General features: G+C 35.4%; 2 protein-coding genes across 3 annotated transcripts in view; both read left to right on the top strand.

The window, feature by feature from the left end:
• LOC135685720 (midasin) overlaps positions 1 to 23234 on the top strand; it is a 75390-nt gene that overhangs the window by 29366 nt on the left and 22790 nt on the right. For both annotated transcript variants that reach the window (XM_089112772.1, XM_089112773.1), the window contains exons 44-67: positions 322 to 437; positions 1080 to 1213; positions 1727 to 1887; positions 2405 to 2552; positions 3188 to 3374; positions 3850 to 4178; positions 4958 to 5095; positions 5483 to 5706; positions 6465 to 6724; positions 7015 to 7163; positions 7687 to 7905; positions 8687 to 8935; positions 9205 to 9291; positions 9907 to 10033; positions 11507 to 11552; positions 12209 to 12756; positions 13173 to 13393; positions 14027 to 14122; positions 14467 to 14561; positions 14746 to 14864; positions 15590 to 15724; positions 16174 to 16280; positions 17893 to 17997; positions 18201 to 18344. In XM_089112772.1, coding sequence (XP_088968898.1) covers positions 322 to 437; positions 1080 to 1213; positions 1727 to 1887; positions 2405 to 2552; positions 3188 to 3374; positions 3850 to 4178; positions 4958 to 5095; positions 5483 to 5706; positions 6465 to 6724; positions 7015 to 7163; positions 7687 to 7905; positions 8687 to 8935; positions 9205 to 9291; positions 9907 to 10033; positions 11507 to 11552; positions 12209 to 12756; positions 13173 to 13393; positions 14027 to 14122; positions 14467 to 14561; positions 14746 to 14864; positions 15590 to 15724; positions 16174 to 16280; positions 17893 to 17997; positions 18201 to 18344 — 4144 coding nt within the window. The remainder of the gene's footprint in view (positions 1 to 321; positions 438 to 1079; positions 1214 to 1726; positions 1888 to 2404; positions 2553 to 3187; positions 3375 to 3849; positions 4179 to 4957; positions 5096 to 5482; positions 5707 to 6464; positions 6725 to 7014; positions 7164 to 7686; positions 7906 to 8686; positions 8936 to 9204; positions 9292 to 9906; positions 10034 to 11506; positions 11553 to 12208; positions 12757 to 13172; positions 13394 to 14026; positions 14123 to 14466; positions 14562 to 14745; positions 14865 to 15589; positions 15725 to 16173; positions 16281 to 17892; positions 17998 to 18200; positions 18345 to 23234) is intronic.
• On the top strand, positions 18354 to 23228 carry LOC135685724 (potassium voltage-gated channel subfamily A member 1-like). The gene has a single exon (XM_065201770.2). It carries the CDS (start codon positions 20647 to 20649, stop codon positions 21904 to 21906), a length of 1260 nt encoding a protein of 419 aa, XP_065057842.1. The 5' UTR covers positions 18354 to 20646; the 3' UTR covers positions 21907 to 23228.

Here is a 23234-nt window from a genome sequence, read left to right on the forward strand (position 1 = left end):
GTTAGAATAAAGGAGATTACATGACTCATTGTAATAAAACATTGCTTGAAGAGTCTAGATTGTATCATCCTTGTGAAGTATGAAACTTAGACTGTCAATAATTCGAGAAGAGCTGGCGAAAACTATTTCTTTCGTGTATTTTCACTTAGTCTGCATTGCAAATCCTTTGTCATGAAGTTAATTCCCCAAATGAATCATTTATTTCCATACCGTTAGTTTGAATCAATATTTGCCAAAGGATTGTCCCATTTGATTTTTTGAATTTGTCAACGTCGAAATTTCTTGGTATCAAGAAACATTATATTCTATTTCAAAATACAGACTTGAATTGCTGCAGAACCATGCATCCATTGCTGTAAAAGAAGAACTAGCTGTGAACAGCCACAAACAGCCTGGCAAAAACTCAGTTTTGGATTTGTCAAAGAAATTTGTTAGCGGTAAGGAGTTGTTGATCACATTGTTTGTTTTTTTTCAAAGGCTATGGTTACTAATAGCATAATGTTCCATATGTTGTTGCATATGTTGTTTTCAGCATATTTTTAGCATGGAAGATCTTTGAAGCCTATTTTACTATAAGGCCGCCCCTTTTCAGGTTCTTTGCTTTATGAATTTAAGACGTACGACTAATTTAGTTTCATTAATATAATCCACAATATAAGATCATCATAAAACCTCAATGTCGTGTAACCTTGAATCGATAATATGAAAATATTTTTGATCTGTGTGTTATATTCAATTTCGTAGTATTTTTCGGATTTCTAAATACTTGCATAGGGTGTGTTCTACTTATACATGATGACATAATTGCATCATTTTATCAAGCCACTTTATTACATTAGGCTTGTTTGTCTCTGCTCTAATGGCTTTGTTATAACAATTTACAAAAGCTAGACATCTTCGATTCAATTAAAACTTACACTCATACTTATTTCATTTCATATATTTATGCTAATACATTTTTTCACTCGAGGTTGAAAAATAATTTTTAACTAGGCCATATGGAATAAAGTGAAGTCATCAAAGTCTTGTCAATTAATCATTGTTTAAACGTTCTCAATTTTGTTTCCCCTTTGTTTTAGGAACATTGCCGGCATCGAAACTTCCTCACAGTGTTATCGAGCTGTTTTACCCTTATTTCACTGTTCTTGGCAACCTTCTCAATGAGTCTCTACAGGATACCAGCTTCAAGCTATCGTGTGATCTCTTCCACAAGGTTTAGACTACTTTCTTAATCAGCTGAATTTCTTATGCTCATTTTGCAGCTTTCGTAAAACTGGAACAAACTTTCGAGTTACCAAACAAAAGGTCAAATAATGGCCAAAAGTGTTTCTTGTTGAGGTGTGCAATTCTGTAATGAAAGCAGGCATCCAATCTTAGGTTTCATAGTTAATTATTTTATAAGTCTTTCAATTAACTTTTTTAAAAGTGTAGTTACTGTTTATATCGGAAAAATTGTACTTGAGGGCAACCCTCGTTAACAATTAAATAAGAAATATAAGAAAGTTATGAAAAAATACAAATCTCGTGTTTGATTTATAGAAATAACTACATATAATTGATACGAATCCTTTTAGAGATTGTCTTCTGTAATTTGAAGAATTTTCATGTTGTATCGTAAAATTCTCTTTATGTAGACCGCGGAAGTCTGTACTAAAATCTTGTACTAGCAACAACTTTGAACTATTGTACTAACAAACTGTTATTAGAGAAAGTCTTTTTGTTTCAGCTCTTGTTTTCAATAAAGTGGAGAGACAGGTTCTGGCGCTTATGTTCAGAAAGGCAATCGCATCATTCAGTTCAGTTCTTGAAAGCCTTGTTTGCAATTCATTGGAAATGGGTAGTTGAAGAGTTAAACCCAGTATTGGCAGAACTTTTCACTTGTGAAAGGTGAGCCCCGGGTTGATTTTGCAGCTGATTTGCCTGATCTTAGAATAGACTTCATAATTCAGATTTGTTTTAACCTTATTTAAAACTGGTTTTTCATATTATTATTTTATCTAGATATATCTATTTTTCTTTGAATCTTCTTTTTAGTGGCTTAAATCTCACTCATATGGCGTTGCTGGTGCGGACGTATATCCTTTTTGCTGTTTCATTTGTCTCATCCTCCGCCTTCTACCATTGTAACCCTAACCCTTTTTGCAATATGCTGCACCACTGTACCCCCATCTTGCTCAGCTTTTCTGCCAGCACTTTCACACTTTTCTTTTTTCATTTCGCTTTACTTCGTACATATTCCAGCATGCCCTCTCAAGCTACCACACAACGTTGTACGTATACTCAGACCATCTACTGACATAATCTAAGCATTTCAGCAAAAGATAGAGTTTGTTCCAATCTTTCTACTAAACTCCTCCTTCGTCAAGTTTAAATATTTTCAATTCCTCGCTTTTTTATCAAATAGTGCTACAAACACGGCTGATTTAGAAAGATTGGTCAATGGTATTTCCTCAAGATTCAGTGAAGGCCTTCTAGCAAACTATGACGAAGTTGATGGGGATTTTTCGAGAAGACCGCCACCTTTCAATTCAGAAGACATCTTTGCTCTTTGGGTATGAAAACTTTTGGATAGAAATTGATAGTAATTTTACTGTTCCCTACTCCGTTGTGTTGTTAAAGCCCCATTTGAAGTCAATACACAGAATTCATTGTTAAGAGCAACTGCTGATACAGCCTATTTGAGAGATTTGTAATTCCAACGATGGTAAAATACTTATGTAGCGGACAGCGCTGAGGTTCAGTTGATATGGTGATAATGGATATAATTTTGTCCTTGAATATTATGATAAGACGTTCTAGGCGTAGCCCTTCATCAGTTAACGAAGAAAGATAGTATCTAATTATATAGCGGTTGCTCATTTTCTTTGTAGAGTTTAGCTTAACAAAGCAACCATGTGCGATGAAAATATGCAAATTTACCTCATGATAGCAGTGCATGGCTACTGATGCTACGTGAATACATTTTTAAAGTCCTTTCGAGCAAGAAAACATTTTTCACCTTGTTTTCACTTTTTTATTGTATGATGGCAGTGGTAAGTCCAGATTGTTCGTATATTCACTATTTTTTTGCCTGAAACTCGGAGTTGCCACCTAAAACTGCCTTGTTTTATGCAAAAAAGTAAAAGTGCATTCAATACGTGTATATGCTGATTAAGTGTTTAATATTCTTATGATGATTTTACTTTAGTCCATTCTCGATGCATTCCTACAAGAGCTAAGCATTGCTAAACAGCTGCAACTCCAAAAACCAGAAGCTGGTCTATCAGCGTTGTTTACACCAGACGGTAGAAAGAAAAGATTGAATTTGTTCCAATGCCTTATGCACTTTTTCAATTTGTTATTGAAAGAGGAAATTAGTGTCATGGATATAACAGGTAAGTCTTTATTCATTTTGTCATTCTGATAGTTGTTAGAAAAATAACATAGATAATATGATATGATCTCATATTGTTACTCAGCGAACAGTGAAGTTAATGTATCATTGACCAGAATTATTTACTATAACATAATATTTCATCAAACTATTTGGCATGGTTTAAAGAACGCAGTAAAGAATTAGTAGAATTTTAGCTCTTATCTTTTAAATCCATTATACTATTTTATTTTTGTTTAGCAGCTTTGTATTACTCTTATAAATCTATATCTATGTTTCGTTTGACCCAAATTTTGAGTTCACATATAATCTTGAATCAGTTTTTACCCTTTTTGCATGATTCAATTATAACGTTTCTTATATCTTTGTACATTTTTGTATACTATAAGTGACTAAGAAATGCCTCCTTCTCGATTGTTTAACGATTCTCCTGTAATAATCAGTACAAGTATTTAGATTGAGTTTTTTCTTTAAAGCCCTACAAACGGCAATTATGATGTCTCTCGAAGCCCCTGCCTGCAACACAGAGGCACTCGACATTGCCATGGAATCGGCAGATTCTGCAAATAGGATGATAACGCCGGAGCTCTTGTTGATTTATGGGAAAGTAAATCATCTTGCTTGGCTTAGGATCGTACAGAACATGGTTCATGTGGATAATGTTGCCAGCGGTACCTTGCAGCAGAATGAGAATCTCTTTAAATGGATTACCAAGATATCAGAATTCACAGAATTTCAAGAAACAGAGGATCTCAGAATCATTGCATTTATACGCTCTCTACTTGAGCATTTACAAGAGAATAAAGTGAGTTTCTGCTATTATTTGCTCTTATCATGATTAGTTTATTAGTTTTATATAGCATCTGAAAGTAACATTTCATACAACAGAAAGTCACACTCACTGATCAGTGTTCTCTGAATGTTATTACTTCAATTTCATATTCTTGATTGGTAAAAGCTAGCAGCGTCTTCTCGTTCTCAAATGGCATAGAGCTAAAATTTTGAACCAAGGCTAGTGTCTAGTGATTCAGTTCTCAGCTATTCCGCTAGATATATTGTCCTAGAGGTATTATTCTGGCAAAAAACCATGTCGATTGTGGGTTTTTTATTAATTTAACTCCTTTTAGTTGATCTTAAGGTTACAAATCCATTCCTTGTATTCAGAATTTTTAGCTCTTTTAAACGATCTCCTTGCTCGTTTATTACAGCAGATTATATACATATTCCTAACATATTATGTTGTCTTGTTTCTATTTGCTTCGGTTTCTCTTGATATCCTTTTTTATTGAACATATTGTAGGATGCCTGCCAAAAGTTCTTTGAACACCCTGCAATTTGCGTTTCATTTTATTTTTTTTATTACCTTTCGGCAAAACATCTGCTGCCGTCCTTTTCCCCCTAGAAAAATGTGGATAGTTTAGAGAAATGACATGAAAGAAACGCTAAAGAAATGGCTCCCTAAACTCCTAACCCATTTCATAGTAAACCAACATTGTTCCATGGGGGAGAGGGGGATTTTTATTCATATTTTAACTATTTCTCTGTTTTAGTAGGAAATGTGAAAATTTTTCACTTAAATTTTAGATTCAACAACTTCCAAGGCATACATTGCCTACGCTCAGATCTCATTTCCACGATCTCCTTACTTTCACATTGCAAAAGAGGCTGGCAGATGTCTTGAGCAAACCAACTGATGGTCGACTGGCTAAAACAGATGATTCCGTAAGTGGTCCAAGACTGTTATTTCTTATAGACAGAGATGATTGAACTTTGTTTCATCAAAGGACCATGCTTTCATTTTAGAGTTTTATATATATGTCTGAAAGGAGTACCAGGCCACGTTTTGAAAATATAAGATGTTCCTTAATTGGAATATAAGTATTCGGGCATAGAAATTTTTTGTTCATGGTGGAACACGTATTGTAAAATTTTGTAGCATGGTAAAGCATAAATAAAAATCGGACAAAATATTTTATATTTTTTTCAAAAATTTTCTTTGCCTTGAAGATTTTTCTGCTGAAGGACTGTATTGTTGATTTTATTTGTTATTTTTTAAAACTGATATTAAAATTGTTTTTTTTAATGCATTACTCACTTTGTTATTTTCAGTTAAGCATTTTCTCAAGTACAAATGCTACTGTTATTGTACCCTGGATACACAAAAGGCTTTCAGTTGCTTCAAGGATTAGTTTCGCAGATAACGAGACAGTTGATCCTTTTGAATGGAAGATCAGTGTAAAGGAGATTCAAGAAACCCAGGCACTTTTATCATCGTTGCTCAAGTTCAAATGGATTCACGGAAGCCTGTTGATGGTGTTGCCACACGAGCTTTTGTGAGTTATACATCAATAATAACCTCTAGTTTGTGTAAATCCTTTATTTCAAAAAAGAGCGCTTTGGTCAGTTTAGCTTTCTTCTATTCGTCATAAAAACTTACAATAATGAATTACCTAAAACACTACGTGCGAACTACTAATCTACATTACAAGGACAGAACCCAGGAGGAGCAATATAACATGACTGCCCCTGGGATATGACATGTATCGAGATAAAACTAATAATTAAACTATAACACTACATATACATATGCTAGATTATAATAATACATACAAAGTAAAATACAATATAAACATCGGTTTAGTGACCTAGGTAGAGAATTTTTAGCTCTTACGGAATCGACCAATGCCTAAAATTCAGAGCAAATAATTGAAAAAAAAGCAAAATCCTTCCCGTACTCTCAACATTATTTTTAAATACTTTAGTGATGTGGCTTCTGTTTTTTCATGCTATCTTTAAAGTTTATGTAATGTGAAAACTCGTCGTATTGCTGCCAAAGCTTAACTTTCTAATACATCTTTCTAGGGTAATACCAAGTCTGACATGATTTTTTGTTTTTGTCAAGTTTAGGTTTGAAATAACAAGTTTAAAATTATCGAACTTATAAAATTTGATGACTATCTATCGAAATATTACGGTTATTTGAATAGTTTGAATATCTATATGACAAAATATTCAGCAGTACGTAATGAATTTGTATCTACATTTTTCTGATCTTGTCAGATTGAATTCTTATACTCTCTTTTGTTTTTAGAAATGGAGCATTTCAAGATACAATGAGAATACTAATGGACTTGGTAAAAGATCTTAGGCTAGATGATTTGGTTGGTGATGATATACAGAATATAATTTGTAAAGATATTTCACAGAATGCTATTTTGGAAACCTTAGCAACAAAGTTTAGTAAAGACGGCTTGAAAGATTCTAATCTCACGGTTAATATCAAGAATATTTTTGTCACAATTGGCGTATTTGCAGAGAAGGAGCTTGCTGTATTGCCGTCACAAAAACTAGGTAATTGCTTGTTGATACCTTTTTTCCGCTATAAGAGCCTTTTCGTAATGTTTAGCTCTGCTTGCAAAAGTTCCCGTTTATCTCCAGCCTAAAATTCTTTATATTTATCTTCCATATTATGAAGCAATACCACAATCTGTGAGTTACCTCATTGAGCTATAATGGTTGCCTATGCTATGATGTGCCTACTTTTTGTCACCCTTCTTTCCCCAAATAATATGTTAAGATTTTCATTGAATTCTGCATGTTTAGGTATTTCTTGAAATCAATAGCGCCTATCTTATCCGTAGTTGAGCAAGACTTGTTTATGAGGAAAGTTCGATTCCTGGGCGAGTTGATGTCCTGTGTTGGAATGTGCAGATTTCTGCTAGCAATTCCAAGAAATCCTTACGACATTGCAGAAGAGGCTAGGTTAAAATGTCACTATTTTGAGGAAGAGGTAATCTTTTTTGTGCATATGACAATAGTTTAAGCGATGTTTCATTCGTTAGTTTAAGCAGCGTTTTAAATTCTGATGAATGGCTATTGATTAACCTGGTTACCTTAAAGACAAATTTTAATATTTATACATCTTTGTAGGATTTGACGTGACTTTTCTAGACCCTTTAAAGAGCCTTGAAACAAAATTGGTTTGAAGAACACAAGGGAAATATAATATTTTTGACACATCTAATGTCCTTTTTTCCGAATCTTGTACAATCAGTACATCTTTATTCCTCAGTAGTTTGACAATGTTGAATTAATTGTTTTCCCTGTATACGAAGTTCTATACATATTGTACATATTTCCCTGTATATCCTCTGTATACGAAGTTCTATACATATATTCTGACTCAGTTGATATATCTTATTTGCTAGAATACTGGTGAAATTCTTTGTCGCATTTCCCCAAGTTTTGCCAACACATTTGTTAATCTTCTTGAATTCCTTGAAGCTAGTGTACGTCTCTTCTTTATCTGTCAGCTGAGAGAAATAGAGACCGAGTTGTGTCTACGATATGATCTCGAAGAGCAGTTATGTGGTGTGCCAAAGCCTAGCATATCAAGACACGAGAAAGCAGACGTACAGCATTACACGTCAAATGAGCCAAGAGTGACGCTACTTCTAGAGAGAAGAGAGTTTCTGGTAGAGCAGATAAGAGAATTGCAGACCAAGGTGGCGTTACGCCCAAACCCATCTCAGGTCAGTGTCGAATACGCCCGGCTTAACCGAATGGTGTTACGGTAAAGCCCTTGTCTAACAGTTTAGGTATTTTATTATCAATTGTTGACCAATTGTCAAAATTGTGGATTTGATTCAATGTGCAGTTTCCAACGTGCAGTTTTCAATGGGCAACGTGTTTTTGCCAGCGTTTCCAACTGCTAAGAAATATTTATTTAAGATTTTCACTGTTTGCAACCAAGAAAGAGCGCTTCAGTTTTCAGTCTCTTTGATGTCATGATTTAGCCCATTAGGAAAGCTATGTCTAGTTGGTGAAGTTGAAAGTGCACCTTAATGCACCTTTTAGTATTGCTTTAAAGATAAAAAAGTTCTTTGCAATGTGCATTTAAGATTTTTTCTACACTTTTATTAGGTCCAAGAATATCAAGCACGTTGATTATTTCCAAAGCACTTTAATTTAGCACAATAATTTAAGCTTTGGATTTATATAGCAACCCTTCACTTTTATTTTGCCACCATTATAGCTATGTACGTATGCCTTCTCACCGGCCAGTGTTATTTGCAAAGATTGTCAGTTTCAGCTTGTTTTTTTACCTTCAGTGCTAGGGTGCTTTGTCTGTGAGCCACGCCTTTCCCTTGCCAGGAATGTGACCATGAACAAAAATATTTGATATTTACCACAACCAGAAACCACAGACAGCCCTACTTCTATAGTGATTGTTTTTGTTAGTCTTTTGTCATTACTCTGTTAGTCCCACTTTGAATAAGTAGCAAAGTCTCACTTCCAATGTCATTTCTTTAGTATGACGTACTGGTAAAGGACCTCGTTCATTTTCATAACAATGTAACCAATCAAAGCGCAGTCTTTGGGCTGCTTCTCAATTCGAATGAGGCGCTACAGTCGCGTGAGAGTGGGGCAAAGTTTCCGCGGAATTTTCCAAGGCGGATGAAGATCTGGATTTCGTCTGCAAAGCAATTTATGTTGCAGCTGGAGAAAAACTATCCAATGTACCAGGATATAATTCTTCCAATCATATGGAGTTTGAAGCAGGTATTTTTTGCTACTAGCTTTTTGAGCTTCATGTTAACATCTGAACATTCGTAAGTTTTCAGGGGATGTTTTCTTTTCCTTTCTTTCATGAGCAGGCTTCTATTCTTGTAGGTGTGAAATGTCTATAGGCCGACAATTATTTGTTAAAAAGCTCGAAAATTTACAGGACCCTAGACGACAGGACTAGGTTTTATGAAAGTAAAATGCGTGAGTTCTCTAGTATGCAGTTTAGATGTACAAGTGATTCTTCAATGACATTGTATTTCCAGATGACAAGTGGTTTTTCTCTTAATTTGATTGGAATTGACTGGCATATGACCAGGTCCAAAGTCAACCAAACAATTTTCAAGGAAGAGGTTTGTCCTTATAAAACTTTTTTTCTTTTAACAATTTAACTTGCCAATTTTTCTCCTTAGTCATCTTTTAACCCTTATCAAAATTATCGAGACTTGAAACGCTTTCTGGGTATCAGCAGGTTAAAGTCAAGCCAAGATTGGGTGTTTTAAAGTTCGATATTGAAAGGCAAATTTTTAGAAGAGGTTATAAAAGTCGTAAAGTTATCTGAATATTTTCTTGCAGCTGTTTTTAAACCGTTCGTATTTCTCATAAAAAAGGTAAGAAATTGCTTTCAATGAGATTAAGTCTAAGGTATCATTTAAATGAGGTCTATATAATGGGTCTGAAGAAAGGAAAAACAGAGTCAGTTTCGAGACCTTTCTGAAGAAAGGATTGTATTTATATTCAAAATATAGAATATTTCACTAGAGGTAACTTCAATATGTTATAAAAAGAAAAGTTTTGAAAGATCTTCGAGGACGAATACAAGTAAATTGAAATTAAAGAACTTTGGGGCAAAAACACTGTTGTGAGTCCCTCGACAAGAGGATAGAGTTTTGACAGCCAATTTTTCACGGTGTCTTGTATTCTTTCTAGCTGTTATCAAATTACATTTTCTATGTATCCCTATCCAGGTACTGGCATCAGCACAGGTTTGTTCAGCATTAGCAGCATTTCCTACTTCAAACTCAACTACTTTGACAATGCCATCAGAAGCAGCTGCAGTTCTACTTTCGCCAGAATTTACGCATGGCATCAAAGGTAATTTACCTGTAATCACATTTATAGGCTTTATCTGTCATCTCTTGTCATTTTTTGTCTATGTTTCACGTTTAATGTTCGCTTTATGGGAACTTGCGAGTTAGCTTAACAAAGTATATATCAAAATCAAAAAAGAAAAAGCAAAGATGGAAATTTTAACTGAGAATCGTTAATCTTATAAAAAATTAAGGATATGGAAAATTCTTCTTCTTCTTCTTCTTCTCCTTCTCATTCCTCTTCTCCTTCTACTTCTCCTTCTTCTTCTTCTTCTTTTTCCTCTTTTTCTTCTCCTTCTTCTCCTTCCTCTTCTCTTTCTTCTTCTCCTTCTTTTTCCCCTTCCTCTTCTCCTTCTTCTTCTCCTTCTTCTTCTCCTTCTTTTTCCCCTTCCTCTTCTCCTTCTTCTTCTCCTTCTTCTTCTTCTCCTTCTTCTCCTTCCTCTTCTCCTTCTCCTCCTTCTTCTTCTCCTTCTTCTTCTCCTTCTTCTTCTCCTTCTTCTTCTCCTTCTTCTTCTCCTTCTTCTTCTCCTTCTTCTTCTCCTTCTTCTTCTCCTTCTTCTTCTCCTTCTTCTTCTCCTTCTTCTTCTCCTTCTTCTTCTCCTTCTTCTTCTCCTTCTTCTTCTCCTTCTTCTTCTCCTTCTTCTTCTCCTTCTTCTTCTCCTCCTTCTCCTCCTTCTTCTCCTTCTCCTCTTTCTTCTTCTTCCCCTTTTTCTTCTCCTTCTCCTTCTTCTCCTTCTCCTTCTTCTTCTTATTCTCCTTCTTCTCCTTCTTCTTCTCCTTCTTCTTCTCCTTCTTCTTCTCCTTCTTCTTCTCCTTCTCCTTCTTCTACTTCTTCTCCTTCCTCTTCTTCTCCTTCTTCCTTTCCTTTCATTTCGTGTTTTCCCTCTCTTTTTCTCCTTGATGACTTTTCCAATCTCTCACCCAGAGATCAGCATTCTTGAGTGCTTGTTTCTTCTGTTTCAAACGCCTTCCTATTTTTTCTAGATGGAGGCTAGTGTGATACCAAGGACCATATAGCGTCTTACCGTTGATTTTAAAAATTTAAACACCATGATTTGGATTGACGATAGATGGTTTTCATAGCACTGTTAAAGCGTGTATTTGTAATTAAAAATGAGGATTTATTTTTTCTGTAAATAATATTTCTTTAGGTGTGATCGCTTGCAGTTTTTTGTTTGATGGCTACTGACATTTATGATTCAACTCTGGCAAAGTTATAAGAAATGATTTTATCTCTCTTATTAAAAATGTAAAGCGTCTTTGCTATGCCTCATTGTTTAAACTTTTTTTTCAAAAGAACAAGTTCAGAATCGACAAAACAAAAATGCCTGTTTATGTAATGGCACTTCCAGCATGATTTGTTTTTGCAGACAGATGACATTCTGCTGTGGAAATATTTTCAGAAAATAGGTCCTCTCGTTGATTTAGCAGTATGTTATCTTTAAGATAAATCTCAAACATTTCAATTTCGTTTTAGCTTTGATGTTGAGTCATGAAAATCCTTCAAATGGATCCGTGGCAAGGTTAATCTTGATCGAAGTTTTTCTTCTTTTCGATGGTTGTTATTTTTAACTGTTTTGTCTCTAATCATGGATGAAACATTAAATATAAATGAAGCAATTACAGAAATTACAGAAACAGTGGGGCGTCTCCCTACTTGCTGCCTAATATTTTTCTAGTCATGGAAATGTAAAAATAACGAAGTCTGTGCCTTTTGTGCTACCGCGATAAAAATTACCCGTGTGCGTCAGTATCATTAAAATACCATTTAGCTTAAGGTTGATAAAATCTTATTCATTAACATGAAGTAAGGGGTAGACTTCATAATGTGTAAGAAGGAACAACCGCAGGAAAGGCTTTCCGCCGGATTCTGTGAATCTTGCAATGAGTAATAATACGAAAGATATTAAGGAACAAAGCAATACGACGAGGAGAATCCAATGTAACGAGATAGATTTTCAAAATAAATTAAATTTAAGGAATATACTAATATTTCGCCCCGGCATACAGGGCTTCATCAGAGTAAATGAAACGAACGAGTGGTACATTGGATTCTCGTCGTCGTATTGATTTATTCCTGAATATCTTTAGACTTCATTAGCCGCATATTGTATTGGGTGGATCTTCCCCCTGAAATTACTGGCTGAATATTAATCCATCTTTTTTAATCCTTTTATAGAATCCTGCATCTAGCTTTAGCCGTGCTCGGCCTTGATGTGCTCCTTCGCGGTCACCAGAATAAGGAAAACAAGTCTTCTGTGAAGAATGTTCTTGCCCGGTTCCAAAACATCTGGCTGGAATTCTCGGAACAGCAACGTAAACAGGAAGAAGAAGCAGATTCTATGTACAGATTCAAATCGAAGTCTCATTGTGCAGATAGTGATGAGGCTACGTTGAATGAGAAGTCATTTAAAGAGCTTTTCCCGTCGTTTAATCGATATTTTAATGATCTAATACCTAAAGGAACGTTGGATGACGATGATGATATGGATAATGAGATTACTGAATACGAGAAAAAAGAGTTATCAGAAGATGATGCGATGTCAAGAGAAGGTTTATCGCATCACATGTCAAGTGTGAATATTGTTCAAATTTACAAGAATCTGAGCAATATAGTTAGAGTTGGTCAACAGTCCCTGCCAGAGATGGAGCAGAGCATAGAACAATTATTTCTCAATGGTTATAAAGAGTTTCTCTCCTTAGCTTCGTTGGATGCAGTGAGAAAAGGTAGGAAAGGTTTGGATAAATCTAAGAAATAGTAGTCACTTAGCAAGTAGCGCTAAGCATGGGCTTGCCTGAAGCCTTGAAGGACTGGGAGCTAGTTGTTTTGATGAAATCGAAGATTTCGCTCCTCTTATCCCATCCCTCCTGAAGCCTTTTCCTGTGATTGGGTAACATTTTACTATATTTCCGTAAAAGTGACTTTGGTCAGTCATTTTGAAGACAAGAATGTTGTTGGCCTATTCTTTAATTTGAATATATAGTTATACGCTTAAAATGTACAGACCTGGACGGTTCTAAGTTGCTACTCCGAGTTCCACTGTAAATGCGATCATAAGGCAACTGCTCTTGTAGTTATGTTTACTTTTCAAATAATAACGACAAGCCTGTTTCTTTTGCAAATATCTCTTGTATTTCCACAGACCCTTTGGTTGATAGTCAGCTTGCAACATCGAACCTGCTTTTTACGTCACTCCTAAAAAAGAGCCTCGATTTCAAAGCAACTGCCGTTTCTGTTGAATTCGACATCTACCACGAGTGCAATGTTGCTGAAGTGCAGAAACTGCTTCCGTTACTTGGAGACTTCTCTTCTCGCCTAACTGAGCTGCTGCTAGAGTTTCCAGAACATCCAGCTTTGCTGCAGGTACTATTTCAATGTTCTCTTTGATATTTTTTAGATAGTGTACTACTAAATATTAAGTACAATAACAGCATTTAATTTTTCACAAGTAAAACGATCAATCAAAACAACTTCAATATGCCCATCATGTTTTGCTCTTATGTTCCGTCATTTTTTTAAATTCAACATTCTTTTATCTTTGTCACTATGAATTTATTTAGGCCTTAGTTAGTTGTTTTGGTAATTTATTTGTTGAAACGTCTAATTTTTCATCAACTTATTACCATAATTTTTCACGGCATAACTGCCAGCACTGCAACTCAGATTCAAGACTCTTATTTTTCTAAATAATCTGCTTACAGCTTTGCCGTCTATTTAATCTTTTTGTGTAAGATTTTTTTCTTCATTTGAAACAGATGTGTTTCCTAGGGTATCAGCATAGCATACAAAAATACAAAGCGCTCCCATAAAAGTCTAATGAACCACTAACAACACACCCCCCACACCACCCTCACCCTCTAAAAGAAAACACATCACAACGAAGTCAACCTTGACTCGATTATTTTCGAAAAGACCGTTTGATTCCTAGAAACTGCACTCAGATTATTTACAACAATAGAAGAAGCATGATAAGTTATAAATGTCTTTCCATTTTAGATTCAACAAATAATTGACAGGATACTGTCCTTTCCTATCAATCAACCGCTCATGAAGTTTTTGACAGGCTTGGAGATCCTTCTTCGTCAATCCCAGGTAACATATTGCTCGTTTAATTGACTTATTCTTCCGTGCCTAATTTAGGGGGCCGGAATAAGCAGGGGTTGTGGGTATTTTTCATAAATGGGTGCTCAGGTCCCATTTGCCGGCAAACTTGGTGAGCCGTCCTTTATTTGCCGAAGAAGTGTAAAAATTTTCCGAAAAGATACCCCTGGCAAAAACCTTCTCGTTTTACAATAAATTTTTTTAAGGGGGTGTAATCCCCATGCATTGCATACATATATCTGTGATGTTTTTTACAGATACTTTTTGCATGAATATTAGCAACCTATTTCAATCTATTAACATTGATTAGCACTGTTTGTTTTTTGCCTTTGCAGGACTGGGAATCGTATGCGAGCTCGAGAGTGTCACTCAAAACACAACTGCAAGCGGTTACGAATCAGATCGTTGAATGGCGAAAACTGGAACTAAGGTAAGATTGAATGCATTCGGTAAACAGAAAGCTTAATTATAGCAAAGAGGCATGTGCAGCACATTTCTAATGCTAAAGCATGTGAGCTATACTTAAATAATGCATTTTTAACAAGGAAAAGAAGAAAATTTCAATTTATTTATATTCTTAAGCGGCTCTCTTAATTCAAGCTGTCTTGCTTTAGATGCTGGCCTCGTCTTCTGCAAGTTGTTGAAAACAAATTTGAAAAGGAGGCCCAAGGATGGTTTTTGAAGATAAGCTCTGCCTTCGAAGATGCTTCGCAACAGATAAAGAGCAAAGAAGGTATTGTTGTTATGTCCTGGTTGCATTGTTATTATGTCCTGGTTGCATTGTTACTATGTCCTGGTTACATTGTTATGGTTGCTATTGTCTCCCAGGTTCTTCAGCACGGAAATGGCACCCAAGATATTAGTTTGTAGAAGGAGGAAGGGCATATATTAACCGTTTTTTTTTTGTTATTTATTTTTTTGAACTCACTTTTTTCATTGTCATTTAAACTCAGCAAATTTCCTACTGTCTACCATTGCTATTTCATTGTGACTGTTTGATAATAACTCGGAATAAATGCATCGGATTTTATTACAATCAAACATCCGAAATCAAAACATCATTATGAAACATTTCAAAGTCATGTCATATTCATAATCATGATTATAATAGGCAAAGAACAATCGTTGATTAAAGAAGGCTAGATTGCCTGAAAAGCTATATTTTACGGAGCATTTTGCTTCTTATATAGTCAGTTTTATATTGTAAGTCTTGGTGGCTCCTGTGGGCCCCTATTGTAGAGGCTCGTTGTGAACTTTGAATACTGATATTCTATTTTGTGTTCAGACTTGATTTCTGGTTTGATTGGCTTGTATTATTGAGACTATTATTATTATCATAAGTGTGGCTGACTCCGTTCATTATTCTTCCTTAATCAAGTGCTACTGTGAATATTCTACCTCCAAGAATTCATAACCTTTGGCAAACAGTCCATGTTTTGACTATATTTCTGTTCCCAGGTGATAATACAATGACAAGAAAAGAGTTTGCTAAACTTCTTCAAGGATTCATTGAGAGTTCGTGCATTGGTGAATTTGCCGCGAGACTAGAGCTCATCAGCATATTGTATAAGATGGCGAATGATGACGAACATGGTATATTTTCTATTGTTCAATTAGCATGTACTTTTCGTACAATCGATTTCATTTTTATGCTATATAAACTAAGAAACAATTGGGTTTTCCCAAAAATAGATCTTGAATCAATAGCATGAGGTAAAAGTAAGTCGAATTTGGCAAAAACAAGGTGATTAAAATTTCAGATAAGATTGGCAATGAAAAATCTGTTTTTAAAGCAATCTTTCTGCCAAGCATTTAGGCCTGAAATTGTGATATGCTAAAAATCACCCAACGCGCATAACATAGATTTCAGAGCAATTTTTCTTTTTATAATGGGCCATCGAGGTGCTTGGTACTTAATAGTATAATGGCATTTTTAAAATTGGTCTGTATTAAGCTTTTTGTGAATAATAAAGGTTTTATACATTTTGTGGTTGTGAATAGAGTTTCTAACTATTGTTTAATGTTGTTTCTGTCATCTGCAGACTTCGCCCCAATGTTTTGGAATATCCACAACTATTACAGCCAGTTTATCCCCAGTGTGAATAACGTCATACAGACCTCGAAATCGCGTATTGAAAAGGACCTCAAGGTTAGTCAAGTGGTTTGATATTAATGTTTTGATATCGAAGGTTAATATTTATCATGGTATTGTAGATTAATTAACGTTTTATTCATTATTTCGTCCTATTTTTATTCCGTTCTCAGTATTTTTGTAATATCAAGTATAAATGAAAAGAAAATCTTACTGTCTTAATTGTTCAAAAAATAAGCTTTTTTATCCCTGTTGGTAATATGTTAGCTATACCCATTTTCAGCTTGGTTTTTTCTTATATCGTGTTACGAAACATAAGTTAGGGTAGAAAAAATGCCAAAAGTAGAACTGTTATAATTTATACTTGTAAATATAAACTAGAGTGTGCAAGCTCAGTATTTCTTATTTAAAATATAACATTTTTACCAGCTTATGTTTTACATAATAGAAAATGTAAGCACCATGACAGTCGATGTCTTAATAGCGATCCTTTTAAGACCCCAGTTTTGCACAGTTCTAGCTAGATTGCTCCTTATTATTCGAAGAAAAACTTGATTTGGTAAGCTTGGGTAGTATTAATTATTAATAATTAGAATTCCTGTTTGAAAACCACTTTCAGTATCAACGACTTAACTCGCTTTCAGCCGATTTCTAAAACCATCTTCTTCTCAATCATTCTAATGCTTAATTCATTTTTCGTCCTGCCTGTATTATATCAATGCAATAAATTAGACTGAGGGCATAGAAAATGAATTACCCTTGAGCTATCGAATCATCTTAATTATTCAATGCACTAGGGTGTATGTGTGGAGTCTTCTGTTTCTCTCTAATCCACCTGATCAGAAAAATCGGGACCCCTGAGCTACATAATATTTTTAATCTGAAAACAATGTGATCATTTATGAGTTTGATGAATCAAATTGACAACCAATGCGCGTTAAAATGCAAGTTATGATTATGAGTAATTATAGCAAGGGTTATCCCCAAAACGTCTTAATATCCAATACCATAATATTATATTTATAATCACTATCTTTATATTTAAATATTCATTCCCATACATACACGTAGCTGATTATACGTAATAACAGTTCAGATATTTGGATAAAATCTTAAGATAGAGTTCAGATATCGAGAAAAAATATTTAGATATTTTGATGTTAAAGGCATTTGACATGCATAAGTACAGCGAATCCAAAAATAACTTAGGCCAAATTGATCAGAGCACGCGCACAAGAAAGGTATTGAAAACCGCTCACGTGAAACCACTGCACGCTGCTCTAGGATTTCATCAATTTCCAGAAAGGCGGAAGCTGTTCACATGTTTTTCTCTGTGCACAATTTGATTGGTCAACCACTCGTGGTCGAGTGGCTGTAAGCCACTTTTACCTGTGTCAAATGCCTTGAAAGCTCTGGTCAAACGATCCATGATGGGTGAAATGTTGGATCGTTTGACCACTATGTTGGGTCACATTCCAACATAAAAGAAAATGTTTGGCGAAATGTTGGGTGAAATGTTTGACCAGGGCTTAAGAAAAGACGTTTGACACATCCTGAAATTTGTCTAGCCAAGTTATTAAGGAAAAGATTTTTCACTTAATCTCTGTCTGCAATTAAGTGCAGACAGAAAAGAAGTGCAAAAATACACTGATAATGATTTTGTTTGCAGGATTTTGTTAAAATTGCGAAATGGAAAGATGTAAATTTTTATGCAATGAAACAAGCGGCAGACAAATCCCATCGCACTCTACACAAATTCATGCGGAAATTTGAGGTGAACACAAGTTTGTTTGTTTACTAATTACAAACCAACTTCTATGTAATTGCCATTTGTAGAATTTGTAAAATGACGAAGCCTCTGTTTAATTTACTACAAGAAACTTTACTTGGTGTTGTGCAAGGATCTTCTCTAGCTCTTGTTGTTCTGACAATTACAGTATTTCACTTTTACCGATGATTGTAACACCTGTTTTGCAGGAGTTCCTTGCATCTCCAGCAAGTCCATATCTGCAACTGAGCGATAAAGAACCTGGAGCTGCAGTCAGTCTGGACATTGGAAAGAAACTCGATGTCGATTCCTTCAAAAATTGGACCCGATTTTTGGTTGCGAAAGAGATTTTGGTAAGAAAAATTCTCAGCGCGTCATTCTTACTTTTTAATGAATAAAGGGACAATTGAGTTCTTTTATGTCTGCTTTTCCTCAAAAACTTCCTTGCAAAAAATGTTTTCCAAGAGACTTCTTAAACGTATTTTATTTCTTTAACTTCAAATCTAAGCTGGGACGGTCGTGTTAACAAGCTAATTCTGTTACATATAATATCATTAAGTTTCGTGGAGTTGTATAATGCAATATATTAACGCGCATTATCTTTCAAGATATGCGTTGAGCGATTAGCTGTCTACTGTCTTTTCCTAACCTAAATATTCAATGCCCAGTTTTCCTACCCCATGTGTAGGAATTCTCCTTCATCTTCTGCAGGATGAAATTTCTTTCAAAATTAAATGTTATCATTGAGGCGTTAATCGTTTTTAACTTATCGTATTTTGTCTAAATCATTAATTATGTCTATCTCTGATTCTGATGTTTGCATCAAACGGAAAACAGGCTCTTCTTGACGTAGCATGATCTAGTTAGTGGCCTTTCGTTGGTGTCTTCGCGATTTGCACTTTGGGTTGATTTTCACATTTATTGATTTAAAAGCATCTTACCGACTTAAAGATAAAACCAGTCAAAGTTTTAGAAATGCGACGGTCGCTTCCCCAAAAAATTTCATCTTACCAATCATTTTTTATAAATGGCCTTAATGTTAGCTGGACTGTAATTCTCGAAAAGATTTTAGAGACTTCTTCTAAACTTACTAACTTTGCGGAAAGTGTATGCTAGCACAAAAGTGTATTAAACTGTATTTTTAACAAAGAATGTGAAATTTTTTGATGGCCAAAAGAGGTTCTGATGAAACGAGGGGAGACTTTTAAATGCTACAACGAATTGATGTTTCGATATTTTGTAGCAAGATGCAGGGCTTCATGAATATTCCTACATTGCACATTGCATCAGAATTCTTTCATTCTGTATTCCATATTTTCGCATAACTCATATCGGTATTTCTTTTAACAAAAGTCTGCACGTACAGGTGTTCCGCTCATCATCTGTATTTTCAAAACAGATTTCTTTGCGCAATGCGAGTCCCTGAAAAGCTGCAGCAACCGGAGTCGCTAATAGCAAGCCACCCAGCCGTGTTTTCAAACAGATTAAGAAATCTTCCAATTAACACTCTGTTATAGAATTTATCATAATTGTGTTCGTCTTGTCTGTGAATGGACCTGGTTTTTGTAATTATGCTGCGTAATTAGCCTGTTTAAATTCAATCGCTCCATCTGCTATCACCCTACTTTGCATTATCGATGCCTTGTCGATGTTTAAGTGACATTTTGTCTTGCACTCACGTAATATTTGCCTGTTAACATGATCTCCGTTTGAGCCTTTTTGGCAAATGTAAAGGATACGATTAAGGTATAAGCACTTGGCGAATTCATTGGAGTTTTGCGCCCATATCAAACACACCAAGTTTTGATGTGTACATTTCACTCTGACCTAAGACCAATTCTTTGATATTGAATATCGTTCTTGAAGCTGCCACAACGGAAGTTGGACCGATTCAAGTTGGTTTAGAGCAGTAGATTTGTTCTTCCAGATATGTGGAGGCAGTTATATTTTTCACCAGAACCGCTCATTAAGTCGCTCCGGTTTTGTATTGATCGAGAAATTTGAAGAGACCAGTGACACCTTTTTTGGGAAGCGTATCAAGAAGTCCTGCGCAACTTTCAAGTGAGATTTCGAACTATCTGCATAATTATCACACGGATTTCAATTAATATAGTCTGGAATTAAAAGCCCATCCATTACTGACACTTTGCGGTGTTGTCCTAAATGCAAGAATTCTTAAACTGAATTATAGAAACCAAACGATTTGTTCAGCAGGTCGATCTTTTTGTATTGCGCTGAATCTAACATCGTTTTGGCGGTAAAACGCCGTCTGGAATTCTGTTTCCATCCCGGCTGGATATACCTTAATTAGATCTACGTGTCGATGCATGAATATGGATGGAAACACCGAAAGAAAGAGTAGTACGTTTGGTCTTTACTAGGCTCAGGCACCTACACATCGTACTCCTGCTAGACAATTGAACAAAGAGCCTATCAAAGGTTTTATCTTGTAAATGGAAATAAGGACATTTATTTCGATTTTATGAGAATGTGTTCCATTATGCCTCTCATTGCAGCTGCGTTTGGATCAAAAATGGTAGTGCGGTAACAAAGGAAGATAGATCATTGTACGATATGAACTGGTAAAATCGCCTTTAATCGGACGTCATTGTAGATACATTGAAAGGTCATAAAAGACATGGGCAAGCTTGAGAAATGAAGCGAAGGGAGAGAAGGGTATCGGAAGAGAGGAATAACAGGCGGATGCGTAAAAAACTACGGATAAAAATACGAATCGGGAATGAACTGTTTGAGACTTTCGCTGCAACGCTGGAGAGATTCCCGGAAACGCTACTCGGGTGTCATGATAAGCGGACCCGTTACTACGATCTTCAATCGGATACCTTCATTTTCAGCGAGCATGTCCGAACTTTTGATGCCATTCTCTACTATTATCAGTCGTATGGCTCGCTCATCAGGCCCCCGTTTGTCTCGTTGCAAGACTTTGAGAATGATTGTCGGTATTTTGAAATCGATGAGAAAACGATATTAAGAATGAAAAAGAGGGATGGATTTTTAGGTCTTGATATCCTAAACAATAGATGCGATGAGATTCTGAGGGATCAAAAGTCTTGGCGAAGAAGAATCTGGTGTTTTTTGGAATACCCTGAGACATCACTGGCCGCCAGATTATTTGCTTGTTTTAGCTTTGTACTTATTGCTTTCTCTGTTCTGTTTGCCTGCCTTACTACGCTGCCGTCGATACAAATCAACCAAAATGATCTTTTTCACGATCCATACTTTCTCACTGAACTTGGATTAAATGTTTATTTTCTGGTGGAGTACATCTGCCGATTTTTCACTGCTCCAAGAATTTTTCAATTTTTGACGACACCGTTAAGTATCATTGATTTTGTAGCTGTAATTCCATATTTCGTGGTCCTCTCGATCAATGCGAAACAAGTTCAAAATTTGGCATTCTTGAAGATCATGAGGACACTACGTGTTTTACGGTTGTTTCGACTTACTAAGCACTCTAAAACATTCCAGACAGTCATGCTTATCATGTCGCAATGCGTTAAAGATATTTTCATGCTCTTTATCTGTTTCTTCATTGCCTGCATCATCTCTGCCAGTATGCAATATTATGTCGAGCTCACGGTTCCCGGTAGTATGTTTACAAGCATCCCCCAATCGATGTGGTGGTCAATACAGACATTGGTTTGTCTAGGCTATGGTGACATGATACCTCTATCAATCATGGGGAAAATCACTGCATCGGCAGTGGCGATATTCGGTGCTATCACTTTAAGTGTCCCATTGTTGTCAGTCGGTGGAAAATATCTTACACTGTATGCACAAAAATTCTGTGTACCGATCGGTGAAGATATGGACGTCAAGGAAAGCAAAACTGAACCTGCAATTCCAAGAAAAATGACAGAGCTATCAGTAGTTGATGACTATGATATTATGTAGCCATTTTTGTTATGTTGCCATGCAAAGTTCTTTATAATGAGAGGGAGAATTTTCGTAGTTTTAGCAAATTTTCGTAGTTCACACTGGCAATCGGTTGGAGATATAAAACTGATCTTCAATTTTAATTCTAACTAAGCGAGAATGCCAAGGCTAAAAATTTGTTCCTAGCAAGGTATTGGTATAAGAAAACCAAAATAGAACATTTAGGAGTAAATTTTCTGTACCCAATGCATAAGGTGTCGTTTAGATATACGATTTGCAAAATGCGATGTATCATTGGTCATTTATAAGTGGGGAAGGACTATCTGTTATCTAGTTTGGTAAATTAAAGTGTATTGTAGTTCCGCAAAGGCAAATGAATAGTTATTAAGTTGGTTCTTGTGTATTGGTCTATTTTAATATTTATTCATGTAACAAGTGTTGACATTAGCCGTGTCAAAGCCTCATCGCAATTAATTTTTTATTTTGACCTTAGCTGGTTTTACATTTTTCGTAAGAACATTAAGTGATGTAAATTAATTGCCTTAGTCAAGATATGTTCAATTTAATTTTAATTAGTTTGTTGGGAAATTTCAAAACATTGACACGCAGTAGTTGTATTGAGAAAAACTTCCTTTCCCTTATATCTCAACATATCTAATGAAAATAATACCAAGGTTTAAGTGATCTTCAATGATTGTAAAGATGCATTATAAAGATGCATTATAAAGGGCATTCTCATGGAAAAGCAACTGTAAAACTGGAGCGGTACTTGTTCCTGTCATCTTATCCACTGGGCATCGCGAGAGCAGCCTTTTTTCAATCAGCAATAACAAACCTACCAAGTTACATTTTCTTTAATAGTAGGGTTCCTGTAGGACCCAGTTTTTGAAATTAGGACAGTTGTTTTGAAAATGCCTTGAAAAAAGCAAACATCGATGTAAATAATTGCTTTTTTCAACGCCATTTTCAAGTTCTGCACCGCCATAAAAACTTTTCACTGTTATTTTGCTGAAACTAAATGACGATTTTTATATTAATTGTCTACTCGTGTTTTCCTGCAGCCAAGAATGTTGGCTCAAAACGATTTGTTTTGTCTCTTTTCTTGTTCACTTGACTTAACTTCAATTGATTTGTTACTTCTCAGACAATGTCAATATCAATATCTTGATCGCACTGATCCTCTGGGCAGCATACACCTCCAGTTACCTCTTCCTTATACATATTCTTAATCACATGTTTCTTAGAAAATTGATGTAGAGAAAAAGATCCTGTGTAAGTTGGACAAACAAATATACTTTTTCTTGAGTTTTTTTTATTCCTGACATTTACATTCGAGTTTCCTTTTT

This window comes from Rhopilema esculentum, chromosome 15 (genome assembly GCF_057945365.1).
Source record: "Rhopilema esculentum isolate cy_ngs chromosome 15, ASM5794536v1, whole genome shotgun sequence".
In the NCBI taxonomy this organism is placed as follows: Eukaryota; Metazoa; Cnidaria; class Scyphozoa; order Rhizostomeae; family Rhizostomatidae; genus Rhopilema; species Rhopilema esculentum.

Coding starts and splice junctions, on each gene's coding strand:
- LOC135685724 (XM_065201770.2), top strand. CDS start 20,647: ATGAAGCGAAGGGAGAGAAGGGTATCGGAAGAGAGGAATAACAGGCGG.